At 42.4% G+C, this 21,344-nt stretch overlaps 1 protein-coding gene across 9 annotated transcripts in view; it reads left to right on the top strand.

Moving 5' to 3' along the window:
* Window positions 1-21,138, top strand: part of LOC130284007 (transmembrane protein 180-like) — a 37,496-nt gene extending 16,358 nt beyond the window's left edge. For 5 of the 9 annotated variants that reach the window (XM_056533872.1, XM_056533873.1, XM_056533874.1 and 2 more), the window contains exons 5-7: window positions 4,439-4,522; window positions 11,450-11,593; window positions 20,603-21,138. In XM_056533872.1, coding sequence (XP_056389847.1) covers window positions 4,439-4,522; window positions 11,450-11,593; window positions 20,603-20,732 — 358 coding nt within the window. In that variant the 3' untranslated portion in view covers window positions 20,733-21,138. Of the gene's footprint in view, window positions 1-4,438; window positions 4,523-4,671; window positions 4,806-5,272; window positions 5,354-7,637; window positions 7,771-11,449; window positions 11,594-20,602 lie in introns of those variants that run through there. The other 4 variants (XR_008846900.1, XR_008846901.1, XR_008846902.1 and 1 more) reach the window with 4 other exon arrangements.
* The last annotated feature ends 206 nt before the right edge of the window (window positions 21,139-21,344 follow it).

Here is a 21,344-nt window from a genome sequence, read left to right on the forward strand (position 1 = left end):
GTTGTAATATTAATTGTATTTGCCCATTTGAGTAGTTTCTATGGAATGTAAAGTGTTAAAACAGAGATCTCCCTCTACACAACAGGCAGACAGAGTGTGGTCCCTGAACATCAAATATACTGATGTGTACATTGCCGCTATGGATGTGTGCAGATAAAGCATGGTTAAACATTTGTACAGCACAAACATGTTATTATTACCCCATCAATCATATATCTGCTATGTCATTTCCTCTACACCACTTCTCTGACTCTGCAGAATACTACAGTGATCCCTCAACTTACAATGGCCTCAACATACAATTGTTTCAACATACAATGGTCTATTCTGGACCATTGTAAGTTGAAACCAGACTCATCATACAATGCTACAGACAGTCCAGATCTGTGAAATGTGTCAATGGCTGGAAGAACCGACCAATCAGAACAGGCATTCACTGGTAAAACGCCTTTATTACTGAAGTGCATGCACTGACTGGTGTCTGGTAGCGCCCCCTACAGTACAGGGAAGTATTACATGTTCTGTACTCTTTACCTGTATTACTGAAGCGTATTCACTGACTGATGTCTGGTAGTGCCCCCTACAGTACAGGGAGGTATTACATGTTCTGTACTCTTTACCTGTATTACTGAAGCGTATGCACTGACTGGTGTATGGTAGCGCCTCCCTACAGTACAGGGAGTTATTACATTTTCTGTACTACTCTTTACCTGTATTACTGAAGCGTATGCACTGACTGGTGTCTGATAGCGCCCCCTACAGTACAGGGAGGTATTACATGTTCTGTACTCTTTACCTGGGCCAGGCTTAGCTGCTCCTTTGGACACCAGGTGAGGGCGACTCCATGTTACTTTTTTAGGACATTGCCTATACTGTACAGGACCCCGAAGAAGCTCCTGTCCTCTACATAGACCAGTGTTTCCCAAGCAGGGTGCCCCCAGCTGTTGCAAAACTACAACTCCCAGCATGCCCGGACAGCCTTTGGCCGCTACATTGGACCCCCATATGAATAGGAGATCATCGATGTAGCGGCCATACCACTGGATGGCACTCTGGAAGGGATTTTGGGGGCAGAATAAAGTCTCCCTCTCCCACCAACACATGTATATGTTGGTGAGGGAAGCTCCCGTGACCTAAATCAATTGGTTCCAGAAAGATAAAAAGATTTGTAAATGACTTCCATTTAAAAAAAAAATCTTAATACTTCCAGTACTTATCAGCTGCTGTTATGATCCAGCTGCTGTTATGTTATGATCCACAGGAAGTTCTTTTCTTTTTGAATTTCCTTTCTGCCTGACCACAGTGCTCTCTACTGACACCTCTGTCCATTTTAGAAACTGTCCAGAGTAGGAGCAAATCCCCATAGCAAACCTATCCTGCTCTGGACAGTTCCTAAAATGGACAGGGGTGTCAGCAGAGAGCACTGTGGTCAGACAGAAGGGAAATTCAAAAAGAAAAGAACTTCCTGTGGATCATAACAGCAGCTGATAAATATTGGAAGGATTAAGATTTTTTAATAGAAGTAATTTACAAATCTTCAAATAAGGTGAAGCTCACAACAAAAGGACCGAGGTAGTTAAAGCTATAGCCGGACCCCACCGGCAGCAAAATAGAAATATAGTCAAAGTAATAGCTTATACCTCTAGGACCTCACCAAACCTTGGTGCATAATGATAGGAGTGGAAATAAATTTTAATATAACAGCGTTACTCATATAAAATTTTAATTAAAATAATTATAAAATATAAACAAATTTACACATTTGTCTGGCACTGTTAAATGATAATCCCACTGGGCCCTAGTGGGATATCAATAATGGATTATTAAGATGGATAATTAGTATATTGTCCAGTAATCTGATACTCCGGTGTATATGGAGAAAGTCCGTTAGTCCGCAAACAAAAAATGAGTGAAAGTCCCGTTTTGTAGCAGAATAATTAAGTGCACTTAATAAAGTCAATCTCCAGATAGAAGATATATAAGGTGTTATGAATGATGTTTCTCACCACTGGTCCTGGCGGCTCAATGATCCTCTGTTGTAAATCACAGTCCCACACTCCTCTCGTGCCCCGATGGCAGGGGGGCGCAGTGTGATGTCCTGTACCGCAAGCTCCGGTGGCAGGGGAGCGCGATGCGATGTTCCGTGCTCTAAGCTGCACTCGCTCACCGGCTGCCTCTCGATGGTGTTACACTGACACTCCGGCAAGAGTGTGAGTAAGCACGGGAGCGATAGTGAGTCTGGTGGCAATGGTGCGTTCGGGTGCGGTAGTAGGTCCGGGGATGGCGTCCCACGTGAAGACTTAGGCTGCGGGAGATGGTTGGAGGTAAGATGCCGCCAGGCAGGGCGGAATAGAGCTGGATTAACTCCTCTGTTGCAGGTTTGCAAGCGGACGCTGGTAATGACTGTATGAACAGTGTCAGACACCTAAATGCGTTTCGGGGTGCTGGGAATTGTAGTCCTCCGACCCCTTCCTCAGTAGAAATGTGTATGTAATGTGTAATGTATTCTGCTACAAAACGGGACTTTCACTCATTTTTTGTTTGCGGACTAACGGACTTTCTCCATATACACCGGAGTATCAGATTACTGGACAATATACTAATTATCCATCTTAATAATCCATTATTGATATCCCACTAGGGCCCAGTGGGATTATCATTTAACAGTGCCAGACAAATGTGTAAATTTGTTTATATTTTATAATTATTTTAATTAAAATTTTATATGAGTAACGCTGTTCTATTAAAATGTATTTCCACTCCTATCATTATGCACCAAGGTTTGGTGAGGTCCTAGAGGTATAAGCTATTACTTTATCTATAATTTACAAATATGTTTAACTTTCTGGCACCAGTTGATTTAAAAAAAAAAAAAAAAAAATGCTTTCCAGTGGAGTACCCCTTTAAAGTTATCCAGAATAGTTAATAATTCATCAACTTTTAGGTCAGAGTTGTATTGTATTTAGGTGCTTGTTGGTTTATTTCTATCATGGGTTAAATGCATGGCCGGATTTACAGCTCAGGTGCCTGTAGGTATAAAAAACCTGAAGCGCTCCCCGCTCAGCCCCCCACCCCAAGGAAGAATTAAAAAAAATCAGGGAAAATATATATTTTTATTAAGAATAAATGCTACAGGTTACAGCACATTCCCTACTAGGCGTGCTGGATGCCTGCGGTATAGTGCACTGTGGAAAATTATTAAAGGGGTATTCCAGGGGAAAACCTTTTTTTTTTTTTCATATCAACTGGCTCCGGAAAGTTAAACAGATTTGTAAATTACTTCTATAAAAAAATCTTAATCCTTTCAATAATTATCAGCTGCTGAAGTTGAGTTGTTGTCTGTCTGGCAACAGTGCTCTCTGCTGACATCTCTGCTTGTCTCGGGAACTGCACAGAGTAGAATAGGTTTGCTAAGGGGATTTGCTTCTAAACTGGGTGGTTCCCGAGACACGTGTTATCAGAGAGCACTTAGAAAAGAACCACTCAACTTCATCAGCTCATAAGTACTGAAAGGATTGAGATTTTTTAATAGAAGTAAATTACAAATCTGCTTAACTTTCTGGAGCCAGTTGATATATACATTAAAAAAAAGTTTTTTCTTGGAATACCCCTTTAATACCCCAGGCATCCAATATACTAATCTCCAAGTCAAGTTATAGTTATAGCGGATGAGAGTTTCAGCCTTGGATTTCTGTAGTGGATTCTTCCAAAAATTGCTAGAATTATTCTGAGCGTCCTGGTTTGTGAATGCAGTGAGCAGGGTGGTTATGTATGTACTCATTGTAACGGTTGTAGCTTTGGCAAACAGGTGTCAATGAATACCTTAGTTATTGTGATAGCCTAAATCATTTGATGATATGTACTGTAGGATGGTCTGTTATTATGTGCTACACCTATGCAGATTAATCCATGATACTATCTTAGATTGAAAACCTGTTACAGAGTTATGAACTCAATGCATGGAAGGGATGGTAATGAAAAGCCATAAAATGAAATTAATATTTTGCTGGGACTACTGCAAAAAAAAAAAAAAAAAAATAGTGATACCAACCTACCCTGTTCCCCCACAGCTCTTCTCTTCTCCTGCCCCTCCCCCCCCCCCCCAGACGAGATGTCTGAGCAGAATCTACCCGCTCAGTCAATCGATGGCGGACACCACTGCAGCCTGTGATTGGCTGAGCGGGCGCTCAGCCAATCACAGGCTGCAGTGGTGTCCGCCATCGATTAACTGAGTGGTCACCTATTGTCTGGGGAACAGGGAGCAAAGATGAGCAGCTGGTAACCCAGAAGGAGCTTCAATGAAAGCTGTGGGGGATCGGGGTAAGTAAGTATCCCTTTTTTCTTTTTTACATATTCATTTTTCTCTGGAAATTCCTGTATAAGACTCTATAAATCTGTCTATATTTTATACTACTTTTGTTATATGTTTTCTCCACAGGGTGTTGGTACAAGCCTCATTTAGTATATTTAATCTGCCTCTGGCTGATATTGTAGATGCAGATTTTGCCAACTACAAACGCAAGTAAGTGATCTACTCAGAGTCAAGTAAGTGTGTATACAAGGAAGAGTCTGAATTCTTACAGCTGACCTGCTTTGCTTGTTTATGCTTTACGCGTCTTTTAGAACCTGTCTATTACTTACTGATAATTACCTGACCTATTATTCCTTTAGTCACTATGAAGAGCTCCAACCTCGGTCTGTAGGAAAGCCTGTTACATATTCATGTTACCCTATTTTCCGTAAATAGGTCATTAGTGCGACTATTTTAGAGGAGAGGAAAGGGTGCAGCAGCACCTCCAGTTAACACACTTACGTAGGAAAACTTTGTAATAGTTTGTCAGAAGACAATGGACATATTGGGTTTGGCTGATGCTGAGCACCATCAACTCTGACCCAAGACAGTAAGGGCCATTGGTCCATTTTTTTGTTTACATTAAGGGTACGTTCACACGTACAGTATTCTGCGCCGATTTGATGCGCAGGATTTTCTGCTGAAGATCTCAATGTAACTTGACAAATGGAATTGACAAATGAGAGACTTCTAATGGGAGCTGCAGGTTGAAAAGAACGGCGCTGGCTAGAACGGCTACAGGTAGAATATACAGTTTAATCTAAAACAATGCAACGCGTTTCACTGCGCATACGCGGTGAAATGCGTTGCATTGCCTTACATTAAACCATATATATTCTACCTGTGGTTATTCCAGCCGGCGCCATTCTTTTCAACCTTCAGCTCCCGTTAGAAGTCTCCCATTTGTCTGTTTTTGCTGAGCAGGAGGGCCGCGGACGGAAACTTCATCCTCACTCACTCAATCCATTGTTATGTGTGTGTGTGTTCACACAACCACCTGCGGTAAGCACAATTTTCCCTTACCGGAGTTATCCCCTGGTGGTTTTTCACTATGGAGCGCCTCTCTGTGTTTTATTTCTACTGAGTGATTGACAACTCTTTATATGCATACTTATAAACAGACAGCTGTCAATCACTAAGAAAGACCTCCCATATGACTAGAATGTGCAAATTTACATAAATAAATTATTCTTAAACTTTTACTTTAACATATATATATATATATATATATATCTCAATCTGCTCAGGTCTTCCTGCTCTATAACATGATGCCAGCAGATTGGACTGCATTTTTAATGTGAAAGGTTCTCTTTAAATTCATTCTAGAATCCCTAAGCTGACACTTCCTGTTCTAAACAGATTATTTTTCCAGCAGTGTCCTCCTTATCAATACACACAGGATTACAATAAAAGGGGACACTGGTGTATAAAAAGGCACCTTTCACCATAACTGAAGCTCAGAGCTCTGCCTTCCCCTCTGTAGAATGACCTCTGCCCAGGTCATAGAGTATGCCTAGAAAATACTCCCATTCTAGTCAATAGTGTCTGATCTAGGCCATTTTGTCTATGTCCATGGGCCTTGTTGTAAAGCATCTAACTGCTGTTAGAAACAGCTCAGACAAGATGGCTGCCCCATAATAATGTACTAAAACTAAATTTAAAAAAATAATTGAGATAATACAAGAAACTGATTAGAAAAAAATGTTTTAGTATCTGGCTCTAATCCGTAAAAAAACTCAAAATCTAGATGATACTTTCCCTTATCCTGGTGAAGCTTAGCTATCATGAGTGCATCTGTCCACTGACATCTATGTAGAGAAAGTGAGTTAAAGGACATATGCAGTGGTAAACATTTATATATGCCCGTGCCCGGGCCTCAAAAATAAACAAAATTAACTTATACATACCTTCCTACGAGCCCCCGTTGGTCCGGCACAGGCCTCACGGTCCGGCAGTGCTGACGTCATTCCAATTCCTGGGGACGGGGACACCGCAGGGCCGTCGGCGTATCACCTGCCGTGGCGATGTCCCGCCCTGGCCAGTGATAGGTTAAACGCACTGTCAGGTAAGAAGTCGGCCAGAGCTCCTTACATGACAGTGGGCTCAGCCTATCACCAGCCTGGGCGGGACATCGCCATGGCCGGTGACACGCCGACTGCTCTGCGGTATCCCCGTCCCCAGCAAGTGGAATGACATCAGCACTGCCGGACTGTGAGGCCTGTGCCGGTCCAACGGGGGCTCGTAGGAAGGTATGTATACGTTTATTTTGTTTATTTTTGAGGCCCGGGCACAGGTATATATAAATGTTTACCACTACAGTTGTCCTTTAAAGGGGGATTCCGGCACTAAGACAACTTAACCCCTATCCAAAGGATAGGGGATAAGATGCGTGATCGAACATCGCTCCGGGTCTGATGACTCACAATCACGGGGCCGGAGTATCGTGACATCACGGCTCCGCCCCATGTGACGTCACACTCCGCCCCCTCAATGCAAGCCTATGGGAGGGGGCGTGATGGATTTCACGCCCCCTCCCATAGGTTTGCATTGAGGGGGCGGAGTGTGACGTCACACTGGGCAGAGCTGTGATGTCACGATACTCCAGCCCAGTGATTGTGAGTCATCAGACCCGTAGCGATGTTCGCTCCGGAGTCTGATGATAGTGAGGTGCTGCATGAAAGATTGCGGGGTCCCCAGCGGCGGGACCCCCGCGATCAGGCATCTTATCCCCTATCCTTTGGATAGGGGATAAGTTGTCTTAGTACTGGATACCCCTTTAACGTGGTTCTAAGCTTTCACTTCCACTTCACTTTTTAACTATGTTCCTATGTTTGGTGGCTGCACCAAGAAAGCTACAGCCATAAATGGTGACCATATCCATAGTGCCCCATGTACCCGTTTTATGCTGAAATTGTGTTCTTGCCAGTATGCAGTATTCCATCGTGTGTGAACAAGCCCTGCCACATTTCTTGGTCATGATGGATAACAACCACAAGTTTTCATCTAACAAATGAATGGATTGGTTTATAGCAGGCTGGGGTTATAGGATATGGCAGAATGTTGGGTAAATGACATGTACATTGCTCATCACATACATTTCCTTCTTCAGGACTGTATTGTGTACAAACGGTGTCACCATAGATATTTATCTCGGCTCATCCCATTTGCATAGCTAAATGATAGGGACAGCCTGATTTTCATACGTTTAAGGTCTGCGAGCTGCTTTGTTATTTTCCAGTGCTGTCTGCACTCTTTAACTGTGCAAATAAATGTTTTTCTCTTCCAGGATTAACCCTATATAGCTAGATAGTTCATAAGGTTGAGAAAAAAAAAATCAAGTTCAACCTATATCGCTATTGTGTTGATCTAGAGGAAGGCAGAAAACCCTTATGAGGCTGAAACCCATATCCCCATACCAGGTGGGAAATTCCTTTACAACTTCAAATATGGCATCAGAATAAATCTCTGGATCAACTTTCTGTCCCAATAAATGTTATTACTCTCCAGAAATGAATCAAGACCTCTTTTGAACTATTTTACAGAGTTCACCATGACCATTTCCTCCGGGAGAGAATTCCACAGTCTCACTGCTCTTACAGTAAAGAACCCCCGTCCGTGCTGGTGTAGAAACCTTCTTTCCTCTAAATGTAGAGGATGTCCCCTTGTTATATATACAGTCCTGGTACGGTCCCCTGATATATTTATACATAGTTATTAGGTTGCCCCTAAGCCTTCTTTTTTCTAAACTAAATAACCCTAATTCTGATAATCTTTCTGGGTACTGTAGTCCTCCCATTCCCCGTATTACTCTGGTTGCCCATCTTTGAACCCTCTCCAGCTCCACTATATCTTTCTTGTACACTGGTGCCCAGTACTGTACACAGTATTCTATGTGTGGTCTGACTAGTGATTTGTACAGCGGTAGAATTATTTCCTTGTCGTGGGCATCTATGCCCCTATTGGTGCACCCCATGATTTTATTTGCCTTGGCAGCAGCTGCCCGACACTGGTCACTACAGCTAAATTCACTGTTATCTAAGACTCCTAAGTCCTTTTCCAAGTCAGTCGGCCCAAGTGTTCTCCCATTTAATACACGATCCCAGCCCAGATTTTTCTTCCCCATTACCTTACATTTATCAGTGTTGAACCTCATCGGCCACTTCCCAGCCCAAGCCTCCAACCCATCCAGATCCTCCTCATAAAAGCTGATCAGGTTAGTTTGACAAGACCTCTTCCCCATAAACCCATGTGATATGGAGTCATACATTTATTATCATTGAGATATTCCAATAGGGCATCTCTTAGAAAACCCTCAAACTATTTACATACAATGGAGGATAAGCTTACAGGCCTATAATGCCCGAGGTCACTTTTTGACGTTTTCTTGAATATTTGCACCACATTTACTATGCGCCAGTCCTGGGGAACAGACCCTGTCACTATAGAGTCCTTGAATATAAGGTAAAGGGGTTTATTGTACATTTAAGATAAATACTGCCTGATGTTAACTATTGTGGCATAATCTTCCACAATCCTCAGCCTGGCCTTATAAAAACAGAGGGAGACTCTTCTTTCCATTTCGATTACAAAATGGAAGAGTTTTTCTCCAGACAAGTTGTAGACAACAAATCACCCATCAGTCTTGGAATCTTTTTGGATCGGAGGAAGGCACTAGGTTAGGCGTAGGAACTCTTGGTCCTATGTATTATATGTGCACTTACCATGAATAAAATGGAAAATTAAGATCTGCATATGCCTATGCCGATTCTACACTAAAGCTCTAGACACAAACTAATTCATATCATATTTTATTTCTTCACATGTATGTACAGACCTTGCTTGGCCTTAAAGAGATATTCCGCTGCTCAACGTTTGGAAAAAACTGCAAAGGGCTGGCACCGGGAGCTCATGACGTCATAGCCCCACCTCTCATGACGTCACGTCCGCCCCGTCAATGCAGGTCTATGGGAGGGGGCATGACAGCCGCCACATCCCCTCCCATAGACTTGCATTGAGGGGGCGGGGCTATGACGTCACAAGCTCCCGACACTGGCTCCAGCATTCGGAACAGTTTGTTCCAAACTCCGAGCAGCGGAATATCCCTTTAACAACAGCTGTTCTAGTAAACTAATACCATCTCCTATACTCTTACACTGTTCTGCTCATTAAATGCTGTCCTTCTCTTAAGAATTATGTAAAATATGTGGAGAATTCCAGCAGTGGCGCTCCCCCATCTCTCCTCCTAGGCCGCGTTTGTTATTGTTCATCTCTGATATAATGGTTTAGAGAGATGTAAGGCTCCTCTGCTTTGTGTTACATTAAACAAACTTCCATCTTTTTCCAAATTTTCTAATAAAAAGTTGAAGATCTTTGGGAATGGTTTTTTTTTGTTTTTTTTAACTTTATTTCCACCAGTTTTAAATGATGTCGGGTTGTTTTCTCTATTCAAGTATAAAACATATCTAGGCACAATAGTGGTTTATCGCCATTCTCAAAACATTATGGACCCCATTTAATGTCAATGGGATCTGTCTGGATCCATTGGTGGCCGTTGTGCAATGGACTCGTTCAGTTCTGTTTTGAGGCCCCCAACAGAGTCTGTTACGGTAATGTGCACTTACTTTTAACTGTAACTCAACCAAGCTCCTGTAATGTCCTACAGTAACAGGAGTCCAGCAGTTTTATGGGTTTACCTTTCTGTCTGAAAAACCAATAAAACATAATTCAATGAAAAAGTAGTACAAGATAAGGAAAGAAAACCTTGTAGAAAGTTACTCAATGTTTTATGTAGATGTAATTTATGTGATATTGTAAAATGTCATTTTGGGTAGGGTCACACGCCATATTTTGCTGCGTATTTTCCTACCCATTGAACTTAATGGGAAGCAAAATCAGCTTCAGAAAATATTCAGCAAAATGGGGCACATGTGACCCTACCCTAAGCAAAATCTATCTAATTCTATCTGTCTATCTATATCTTTAAAGGGGTACTCCGGTGGAAATATATATATTTTTTAAATCAACTGTTGCCAGAAAGTGAAACAGATTTGTAAATTACTTCTATTAAAAAATTCTTAATCCTTCCGGTACTTATTAGCTGCTGAATACTACAGGGGAAATGCTCTCTGCTGACATCTCTTTGCTATGGGGATTTTCTCCTACTCTGGACAGTTCTTAAAATGGACAGAGATGTCAGCAGAGAGCACTGTGCTCGTGATGGCAGCAGAGAGCTCTGTGTACCAAAAAGAAAAGAATTTCCTCTGTAGTATTCAGCAGCTAATAAGTACTGGAAGGATTACGATTTTTTTTATAGAAGTAATTTACAAATCTGTTTAACTTTCTGCTACCAGTTGATTTAAAAAAAAAAAAATACGTTTTCCACCGGAGTACCCCTTTAATTCTACTTGAAGTCACTTTTTTTTCCCTAGGAAATTGATCCCTGCTGTTTTCCAGATGTGCTTGTCTGGCATGTACATTATTCACAGTAAAAGCCCCTGTTTTTCCTTTTGTAAAGTAAGACTTACTATTTACTATCTTCACATAAATCAAAAGAATGTTGCAACCAAATGACTCCTATACCCTAAGCAATTCTCGTTGGAACAGACCTTTCTCTTTGCATGGGCATATATGGATACAGTCTGTATACATATATGTACCCTCTATCAACAGAATAAGGGCTAACTAGCTCATTGATGGGGGCCCAACTGCCGAGATCCCCATTGATCATGAGAACACAGGCCAGTTGTCTCTCATGTGAAAAAAAGCAGTAGCACTCATGCCCAACCACTGTATTCATTTTCTTTGGGACTTCTGACCATTGTAAAGCGCTGAACTTGGCTATGTTCAAAAGTCCCATATATTTAGTGAATGCCTCTCTATTAACTGGAGGGACAATTGGCCTCTGTTCTGGTAAATGATGGGGGTACCAGCAGTCGGACCCCCACCAATTAGCTTATTATGACCTATTCTGTGTATAGGGGATAACTTTCAGTCTTGGTGGTCAGTGTTTAAGGTGTTTGTAATATATCCATACAATGCTATGGACTTGTCACCATCTGTATGAAGTATATTCTTATTTTTATTTTTTTATTTCTTTAGGTCTCCACTGTCATCAATGGTATTTGGAACAAACGCCCTCTTCACAAAGCCTGCACAGTCCCTGGCACCCATGTTTGTTGTTACTATTCTTAACCAGTATGGATATGAACACTTAACTAACAAAGTTGACCAGCCAGATCCCAAGTGAGTTGCACACTACTGATATGTAGAGATGTCGCGAATTGTTCGCCGGCGAACAATTCCCGGCGAACATATGTGAACTTCGATCCGCCCCCTATACTTTAACATTGCTGTAAACTTTGACCCTGTGAGTCAGAGTCAGCAGACACATTACAGCCAATCAGCAGCAGTCCCTCCCAGACCCTCCTACCTCCTGCACGGATGCCATTTTACCTTCATTCGGCATGCTGCAGGCTTAGAAAGTGGAGGGACAGAGAAGTTGCTCCTGCTGTAATAGGGAAAGCGCTATCTAGGTTGCTGCTAGGTGGTGTATTCAGAGTCCACTTTACTCCTAAAGCACTAGTCTAACATCTGCTTTAAGGACAGCACTCAAAAAAGCCCTTTTTAGGGCTCAAATATCAGTCCGTGTGTCTTGGAACAGCTGGGGGCACCCTGGTTGGGAGGGGACCGCTGGTTAAAAGGGGTACTCCAGTGTAAAACTTAATTTCCTTCAAGCAACTAACTACAGTATTAAAAGGGCTATAAGTTCAGTCAGTGTGTCTTGCAACTGCTGGAGGCACCCTGGTTGGGGACCTCTGCTTAAAAGGGGAACTCCGCTGGCAACCTTTTTTGCTCATGTCACACTAGTGTAAATCACATTTGGTGTGACAGTTCAAAAAAAATAAAATACCTTTTTTGGATGTGAAATAAAACCAGTCAGTTCACGTCACAGTTGTGAGTTTTTTTGGCCTGCAGGGCTAATTGTGTCACCCTAGTGCAAATCACATTTGGTGTAACAGTTGTGCAAATAAAAATACCTTTTTTGGCTGTGAAATAAAACCAGTCAGTTCACTTCACACTTGGGAGTTTTTGGGCCTGCTGGGCTCATTGTCACACTAGTGCAAATCATATGTGGTGTGACCGTAGTGTAAATTTGAAAAAAAAATACCTTTTTTGGCTGTGAAATAAAACCAGTCAGTTCTCACGTCACAGATGTGAGTTTTTTTGCCTGCAAGGCTAATTGTGTCACCCTAGTGCAAATAACATTTGGTGTGACACTTGTGCAAATAAAAAATAAAAATACTTTTTTTGGCTGTGAAATAAGATCAGTCAGTTCACTTCACACTTGGGAGTTTTTGGGCCTGCTGGGCTCATTGTCACACTAGTGCAAATCATGTGGTGTGACAGTTGTGTAAATTTTAAAAAAATATAACATTTTGACTATTAGATTGAATAGCAGTTAGTTGTCTGCAAGCGTGTTTCAGGCCTACAGCGTCTACTCTACGTCTGTCAAGGACATGTTTGAGCGTAAGATGCCAATGTCACAAGGTCACCCCCTAGCCCGGCGTCTGACAGCTGGCTTGTCTGAACTCATAGCCCGCCAGCTTTTAAAAAATTAATAAAAAAAAATAAAAAACATTTTACTTTTTTTTTTTTTTAAATAGCTACAATTTTTTTTTAGCTATTGGGACACCGCAGTGGAAGGTACCCGGCCAAAATTTCTTAGCACAAAAGGCAATCCCCAACCGGTACTCAATTGTACAACAGGAAGTAATGGCATGTCTGGCACACAGTGTTGGGGCAAGGGTCCATCTGACCACTGATACCTGGTCTGCAAAGCATGGTCAGGGCAGGTATATCACCTACACTGCGCATTGGCTAAACCTGGTGACGCCGTGCAGGGTTGCCGCGGTGGATTTTGAATGAAGACGGGCCTCTTGAAGCTGATTGGTCGCTCGCTGCTGGATGGTATGGGGGTGACCAATCAGGAACGTGCCGTACATGGCTGTGTACAGTTACGCTGTCATAGGAAAAAGTCGGTTAGGGGATGTCATCCAAACATGGGCATGGGTATGGTAGGCTTAACTCTGATTGGCTGTTCGGGATGTCGAGTGAGCCAATCAGAGAGGGGACGTATGAGTTCAGGTTGCAAGTCTTTGCCACTGGTGGCGGCAGGATGTCTTTAAAATCTTTCAGCCAATCGCTGCTGGGCAGGTCCGGGCGGCGACGAATCAGGTTAAAGACGTGTAATTCCTCTTTGGGGGATTCCTAGAGGCATCGGCGGCAAATCTTTTTTGAAGAATTCGACCAATCGCTGCTGGGCAGGTCCGGGCGGCGACCAATCAGGGTTGAGACATGTATTTCCTCTTTGGAGAATTCCAAGAGGCATCGGCAGCAACTCTTTTTTTAAGAATCTGACCAATCATGTTCCGTCTGGGTAAGGTGGCGACCAAGGACGACTTGCATGACTTATCCGCCACCAACTATGGTTCAAGCCGCAATGTTTTAGGGCACTTTCTGGCTGGGAAACAAACTGAAATTTTTCTGGCTGCTGCTACAGCAGCGGCTGCAACAATACCAAATTTTTCAGCCATGTGTACATGCCTAATTTTTCTGGTACTCTCTGCTGACATCTCTGTCCATCATGCCAGTGAGGCGCTTGATTTGCGACAGCCCAACACGTTGGAATTCAACACTCCTAATGTTCGACCGCCTGCTCCAACAAGAAAAAGCCTTTAACGAATATTTGTATGACTGGGGTGCTAGGACATCATCTGCGGAGCTGGGAATTTTTTTGCCAAATTACTGGAGGCTCATGCGCAATGCCTGTAGGCTCATGCGTCCTTTTGAGGAGGTGACAAACCTAGTCAGTCGCACCGAAGGCACCATGAGCGACATCATACCATTTGTTTTCTTCCTGGAATGTGCCCTGCGAAGAGTGCTGGATCAGGTAGTAGATGAGCGTGAAGAGGAAGAGCTGTGGTCACCATCACCACCAGAAACAGCCTTATCAGCATCGCTTGCTGGACCTGCGGCAACGCTGGAAGAGGATTGTGAGGAAGAGGAGTCGGAGGAGGAATGTGGCTTTGAAGAGGAGGAGGAAGATCAACCACAACAGGCATCCCAGGGTGCTCCTTGTCACCTATCTGGTTCCCGTGGTGTTGTACGTGGCTGTGGGGGAAGATTATACCTTCCCTGACATCACTGAGGACGAGGAACGGGACATGAGTAGCTCGGCATCCGTCCTTGTGCAAATGGGGTCTTTCATGCTGTCGTGCCTGTTGAGGGACCCTTTTATTTTGAAAAGGATTTCTTTGTGTTTTTCGCCGTCCTGCATTATAGAGTCTTCTGGACTTCATGATAATTTAAACTTGAATTTTCCAGAGTACTAACCATTACACAAAGGAACGCTTATTGCGTGTGATTTTTTAACTTAAATTTTCAAAAGTAAAAGAGAGAGGGAAGAACTCTGTTTCTTTATTTGATGAAAAATTTTATTTAGAAAATAATTTCTTTGTGTGTTTCTCCATCCTGCATTATAGAGTCTTCTGGACTCTTGGATATGCGCTTGTTCTTATTTTTCAGCCATGTGTACATGCCTAATTTTTCTGGCCTCTGATGCTGCACTTTTTATGCTGCCGCAATTTTTCTGGGCGCTGCTGCGGCTGCAACAATACCAAATTTTTGAGCCATGTGTACATGCCTAATTTTTCTGGTACTCTCTGCTGAAATCTCTGTCCATTTTAGCAACCGTGGATATTAGATGTATGCTAAGGGTAGCATGGTGGCTCAGAGGTTAGCACTGCTGACTTGCAGCGCTGGGGTCTTGGGTTCAAATCCCACTATGTGCTGCCTAAAGGGGGGGCTCTAACTATGTGCTGCCTAAAGGGGGGATCTAACTATGTGATGCCTAAAGGGGGGATCTAACTATGTGCTGCCTAATATGGGGGAATCTATGTGCTGCCTAAAGGGGGATCTAACTATGTGCTGCCTAAAGGGGGGGATCTAACTATGTGCTGCCTAAAGGGGGGGGATCTAACTATGTGCTGCCTAAAGGGGGGGGATCTAACTATGTGCTGCCTAAAGGGGGCTAAAGCACATTATTCCAAAGAATTTAGGAATAATAGGTGATTAATGCCCTTTATGGATTAAAACCAGACTCTGCATCAACTATGTAATTTTCCATGGGAGTTTTGCCATGGATCCCCCTCCAGCATGCCACAGTCCAGATATTAGTCCCCTAGAAACAACTTTTAAATCACTATTGTGGCCAGAAAGAGTCCCTGTGGGTTTTAAAATTCGCCTGTCCATTGAAGTCAATGGTGGTTTGCCCGGTTCGCAAACATTTGCGGAAGTTCGCAATCGCCGCTCGTGAACCGAAAATTTTATGTTTGCGACATCACTACTGATATGCCTGAAGACCCTGTCCACAGGATAGGGAATAAGTAGCCGATGCAGGGGGGGTCTGACTGCTAGGGCCTCCTGAAATCTCAAGAATGGAGACCCCAGTCTCCTGATAGAATGGAGTGGTGGATTGCATATGTGCGCCACTGCTCCATTAGTTTTTCTATGAGAGCCGCAGAAATAGCCAATTGCAGTGGACGGTTATTTCTTACAACTCCCATAAATAATGAATGTAGTGAAGGCATGTATGCACAATCCACCTCTCTATTCTAATGGGAGACTGGGGTCCCTGTTCTCGAGATTGTGAAGTGCCCTAGAGGTTGGAACCCCTATGATCAACTAGTTTTATTTACAGGATAGAGAATAACATGTGACAAGATGTCACAACCCCTTTAAAGGGGTATTCCAGTGAAAATCATTTTTTTTTTCATATCAACTGGCTGCAGAAAGTTAAACAGATTTGTAAATTACTTCTATTTAAAATTCTTAATCCTACCAGTACTTATCAGCTGCTGAAGTTAAATTGTTCTTTTCATTCTGACCACAGTGCTCTCTTCTGACACCTCTGTCTGTCTCTGTCCAAAGCAGGAGAGGTTTGCTTTGGGGATTTGCTCCTACTCTGGACAGTTCCTGAGACAGACAGAGGTGTAAGCAGAGAGCACTGTGGTCAGACTGAAAAGAATAACTGAACTTCAGCAGCTGATAAGTACTGGTAGGATTAAGATATTTTTTTTTTTAATAAAAGTATTGTACAAATCTTTTTAACTTTCTAGAGCCAGTTGATATGGAAAAAAATAGTTTTTCACTGGAGTACCCCTTTTAAGGCACTTTGGATCTTGGAATTACCCCTTTTATTACCAGTCCTCAAAGTTTTCCTCTACCCTGACTCATGGTGTTCTGATTGAATGTCCCAGTAGTTAGGTCATTACTAATAAAATAGTAATCCTATTCTATGATAGAGGATCACTTAAGCTCTGTCCCATCGTAGCGGGGATCGGTTCTCTAAACGAACATGTGTGTGAGTGGTTGGACTCTGTTCTCCAACCCATTGTAAACCTCTGTCCAAGCTATATCAAAGATACGAAACATCTTTTAGGTATTATGGATGGATTCACGTGGAGCGACTCTCTGTCGTGGATTACCTGCGACATTGAGTTGCTCTATTCATGCATCCCCCAAAATTTGGCTCTGGTTGCCATTTTGGAAATCTTGGATCGTTTTTCAGATTATTCTTTTGATTTAAAGCAATTTATTATAGAGGTGGTGGATTATGTTTTGAAGCACAATTACTTTTTGTTTGGCAAGGACTTTTATTTACAGCGCACAGGTGCCTCAATGGGGGCCAAATCTTCACCTGCGTTAGCCAACCTTTATGTTTTTTGGTGGGAGGAGCACTTCATTTTTTGTGATCAGAATCGGTTTTCCACATGCCTCTCATGGTACGGGAGGTATGTGGACGACGTGATTATGGTTTGGAAATCCGATCCAAAGGAGGCATTTGCATTCATACAATATATGAATGATAATCATTGTAATCTAAAATTTACGTACACATACAGCAAACAGGAGGTTCCCTTCTTGGATCTGTTGTTGCGGGGTAACTCCATAACAAGAAAAGTAGAAATAGAACCTTACCGTAAAGATATTACGGGCAATACTATCTTAAGAGCTGATTCTTGCCATGCTAAGCATACCATTTCTGCCATACCAGTTGGGGAGTTGATCCGTATGAAACGGAACAGTTCCTCATCACAAGTGTATCAGAGGGAAGCCGAAAGGGTCTGCACCCGCTTGACAGCGCGTGGATATCCCCCTTGGCTCCTGAACAAAGCCCGGGCTCGGGTCGATCATATGGACCGCAACAGCCTGTTAACAGGTAGGAAACATTCCAATACTCATGATCAAGTGACTTTCGTCACCACTTATAGTATGGAATTCAATGAAATCAAAAGAATTGTGAATAAACATCTACCTCTACTGGCAGCAGATCCAGTAGTAGGGGAAATCATCAAACCAGGGATCCGGTTTTCTGCCCGACGTGCTCCAACTCTATCGAGCCTGCTTGTTCCTAGTATGGTTTGTGTAGAGGAGGAGCAGTCAACCTGGCTGAAAATTAAAGGTTTTCATAAGTGCGGTAACGCAAGGTGTGTGGTGTGCCCCTATGCAACAAAAGGCAATAAAATAGAAGGTACAATAGATGGTAAAATCCATATGATTCGCGAGTTTATTAACTGCGATAGTACCTTCATAATATATAGAGTCACCTGCACTACTTGCAAAATGGATTATGTAGGTAGCACTCAACGCACCTTAAAAAAGAGAATGCAGGAGCATATCAGGCACGCTGCAGGTCCTTTGATACCTAGCATGTCTAATGTCTCAAAACATTTTTTTCTTAAACATAATTCAGACATATCGTCCTTGCGTTTTTATGGCATTGAAAAAAATCAAAAGAAGTAAAAGAGGAGGTGATCTTATACGCATTCTTCATAATAGAGAGATTATGTGGATTTACTTGTTGAATTGTACATATCCGCATGGCCTGAATAACAAGACGGACTTAATACTACATTACTAAAAAGTCCATCATTTGTTTTGTTTCTCATAGCTGTTATATAGTCCTATTGGATTTTATATGTGAGTTTTTTAATGATACATGTATTTTCCTGGTTTTACTTGTGTTGGATTGCACACTGACATAAGATGTCCCTCCCCTTCCTAATGGAAGGGATGGCCTTGCAGTATATAAGGCATTCTCATTTGAGTATTGGCAAGCTATGAGTAAGGGTATAGCAACCTGAAACGCGTCAGCCTTGTTTGGGACTGTTTTTCCATGTGCAATATTTCTATTTTTGTATATGTCCGTGTCTTTCTGCCACCATGAAGGTTTTTAACGAGGATTCGTGAATAAAGTTTTGAAGATTTCATTCAGCCGTGCTGGCCTTTTTCTACTTTTTTCAGATTTGTAAATTACTTCTATTTAAAATTCTTAATCCTACCAGTACTTATCAGCTGCTGAAGTTAAATTGTTCTTTTCAGTCTGACCACAGTGCTCTCTTCTGACACCTCTGTCTGTCTGTCTCTGTCCAAAGCAGGAGAGGTTTGCTTTGGGGATTTGCTCCTACTCTGGACAGTTCCTGAGACAGACAGAGGTGTAAGCAGAGAGCACTGTGGTCAGACTGAAAAGAATAACTCAACTTCAGCAGCTAATAAGTACTGGTAGGATTAAGATTTTTTTTTTTTTAAATAAAAGTATTGTACAAATCTTTTTAACTTTCTAGAGCCAGTTGATATGGAAAAAAATAGTTTTTCACTGGAGTACCCCTTTTAAGGCACTTTGGATCTTGGAATTACCCCTTTTATTACCAGTCCTCAAAGTTTTCCTCTACCCTGACTCATGGTGTTCTGACTGGATGTCCCAGTAGTTAGGTCATTACTAATAAAATAGTAATCCTATTCTATGATAGAGGATCACTTAAGCTCTGTGAATTACTCCTTTAAATGGTTAATATCCTCTAATTATAGTGATTCTCCCATATGGACAGCCCCTTTTATCAGACCATTTGAATGTTATATTTCAGTGTTTCCCAACCAGGGTGCTTCCAACTGTTGCAAAACTACAACTCCCGGCATTCCTGGACAGCCTCTGGCTGTCCGGGCATGCTGGGAGTTGTAGTTTAGCAACAGCTGGAGGCACCCTGGTTGGGAAACACTGTTATATTTTATGACTGCAGTTAAGAGCCAACATTAAAGGGTCATTTAGCGCCATCTACTGTTAAGATCCTATATATATTCCATGTTTTCAAATTCTAAAGTTGCTTCTTATATATTTGCATATATTTCTGATGTACTTTGAAATACCCCTTACTGTTTTTCGTACGCATTGATTTTTTCATCTGTATTAATGTCATGTCACATGACCACAATGTTCAATTGCTGGCAGTCAAGAGCAAATTTCTATTGATAGTGACGAATGTTTTGCGGCAGCCACTTTATTTCCACAACAAAATGTATATTGACCTATTCAGTCAGTAATTTCTCATGAATATATACTTTTTATTTTTTGCAGATTTTTTATTGCATTTCTGTAGCTGGATAACATGGGGGAGAGGATTGGGGAAACGTATAATATCTTCAGATGTTTAAAGAGTTGCTCCCACCATGTATATAATTATTTTTTTCTGTCCCTACCTATTGCTAATCTATACCTAACCCCCTCCTTGCCTTTAAAAAAATGTTGTCCTACCTTCTAAACAGCTACTCTTATGCTGCCCACTCTTGCTGAGCAGGAAGTCGACTTTCCTAGCAGGCGCCACGTCAGTGATGCCTGCTGGGCGCCGACTTCCGCCCTCACCTCATCTATGCTGCGCTCCTGTTGGGCACGTGCATAGATGAGCGGCCAATAGCACCGCAGGCTGCTCCAGGGTCTTCTCCTCCCTGTTTAGCAGTTCATGTGCTACTCTGGGAGGAGGAGTATAGATAGGAGCATCGCCGACCTGCCGTGCAAGATATTCCTGCCGGGGACAGGCTGCGCGCGAGGCCAGTGAGCCAATGCACGCAGCCCCGGCGTTCACAGCGCTCGCTCCCGCATGTCTGATTGACAGGGAGCGAGCGCAGGCTGACTGAATTCGGACCGATTGCCCAGCCGTAATCGGTCCGAATTCAGCTGTGACGTCACATCAGACTGCAGCCGGCCACTAGGAGAGAGACCCCTAGTGGCCGGATTTCAACTAGAAAATACAATATTTTAAATACAAAAAAAATTATTGATGTATAATAGAGATAAATTGTAGTACAAAAAAAAGTTCATGACTGTGCCCATTTAATAAAACTAACTTTTATATTCAGTTTATTTTTAGGCCTCCATGACGCCATGTTCTACCTGACCTGCATCGTCCCTCTCTGTATTGCCACCATACAGATTATCGTTTGGACACCATACTCCTTTCGGACCAGCCATGTGGCCAATGGACACTGAGCAGCTAAATAAACAATAACTTTCTGCATATCTCACTGGGGCCTTATATTTTGTTTTAATACCTGTCTGGCAGTGTTCCTCACCCCCCCCCCCCCCCCCCCCTCGGGCTCTACAGCTATTGTAAAACTACAACTCATCATAATGGGCATGATGGGAACCGGGGGGGGGACACTGCTACATGGTAAGCGAAATCTCTGCAAGGACATGTGGAAATCTTTTTTTATTTTTTTATTTTTGTGAATGTCTAATAGTTTGTGTCTTATTTACTCACATGTTAAGTGACTTTATGTATGGAGGAGGTCTCAAACTTATTTCTGGCTTTATTTTCTAGAAATTCAATGCAAGTCTATTGTATAGGTTGCTATGGCATTAAAGGGACTCTCCTATCTGGACAATCTTTGTCTATAGAAACTAGTAGGGGGTGTGTGTGTATGTTATTTATATATACATATATATATATATATATATATATATATATATAGATATATAATCCCTGAGAGACCAATCTCTATCAGCCACTATAAAGAGCAGATCACATGGTGGCACACTTGGGGCGCTTATGTATAGACAAGCAAATCCCAAGAACCGCAGTGATCAGCTGATCAAAGTGGC

The sequence above is a fragment of the Hyla sarda genome, chromosome 8, assembly GCF_029499605.1.
Source record: "Hyla sarda isolate aHylSar1 chromosome 8, aHylSar1.hap1, whole genome shotgun sequence".
Taxonomy (NCBI): Eukaryota; Metazoa; Chordata; class Amphibia; order Anura; family Hylidae; genus Hyla; species Hyla sarda.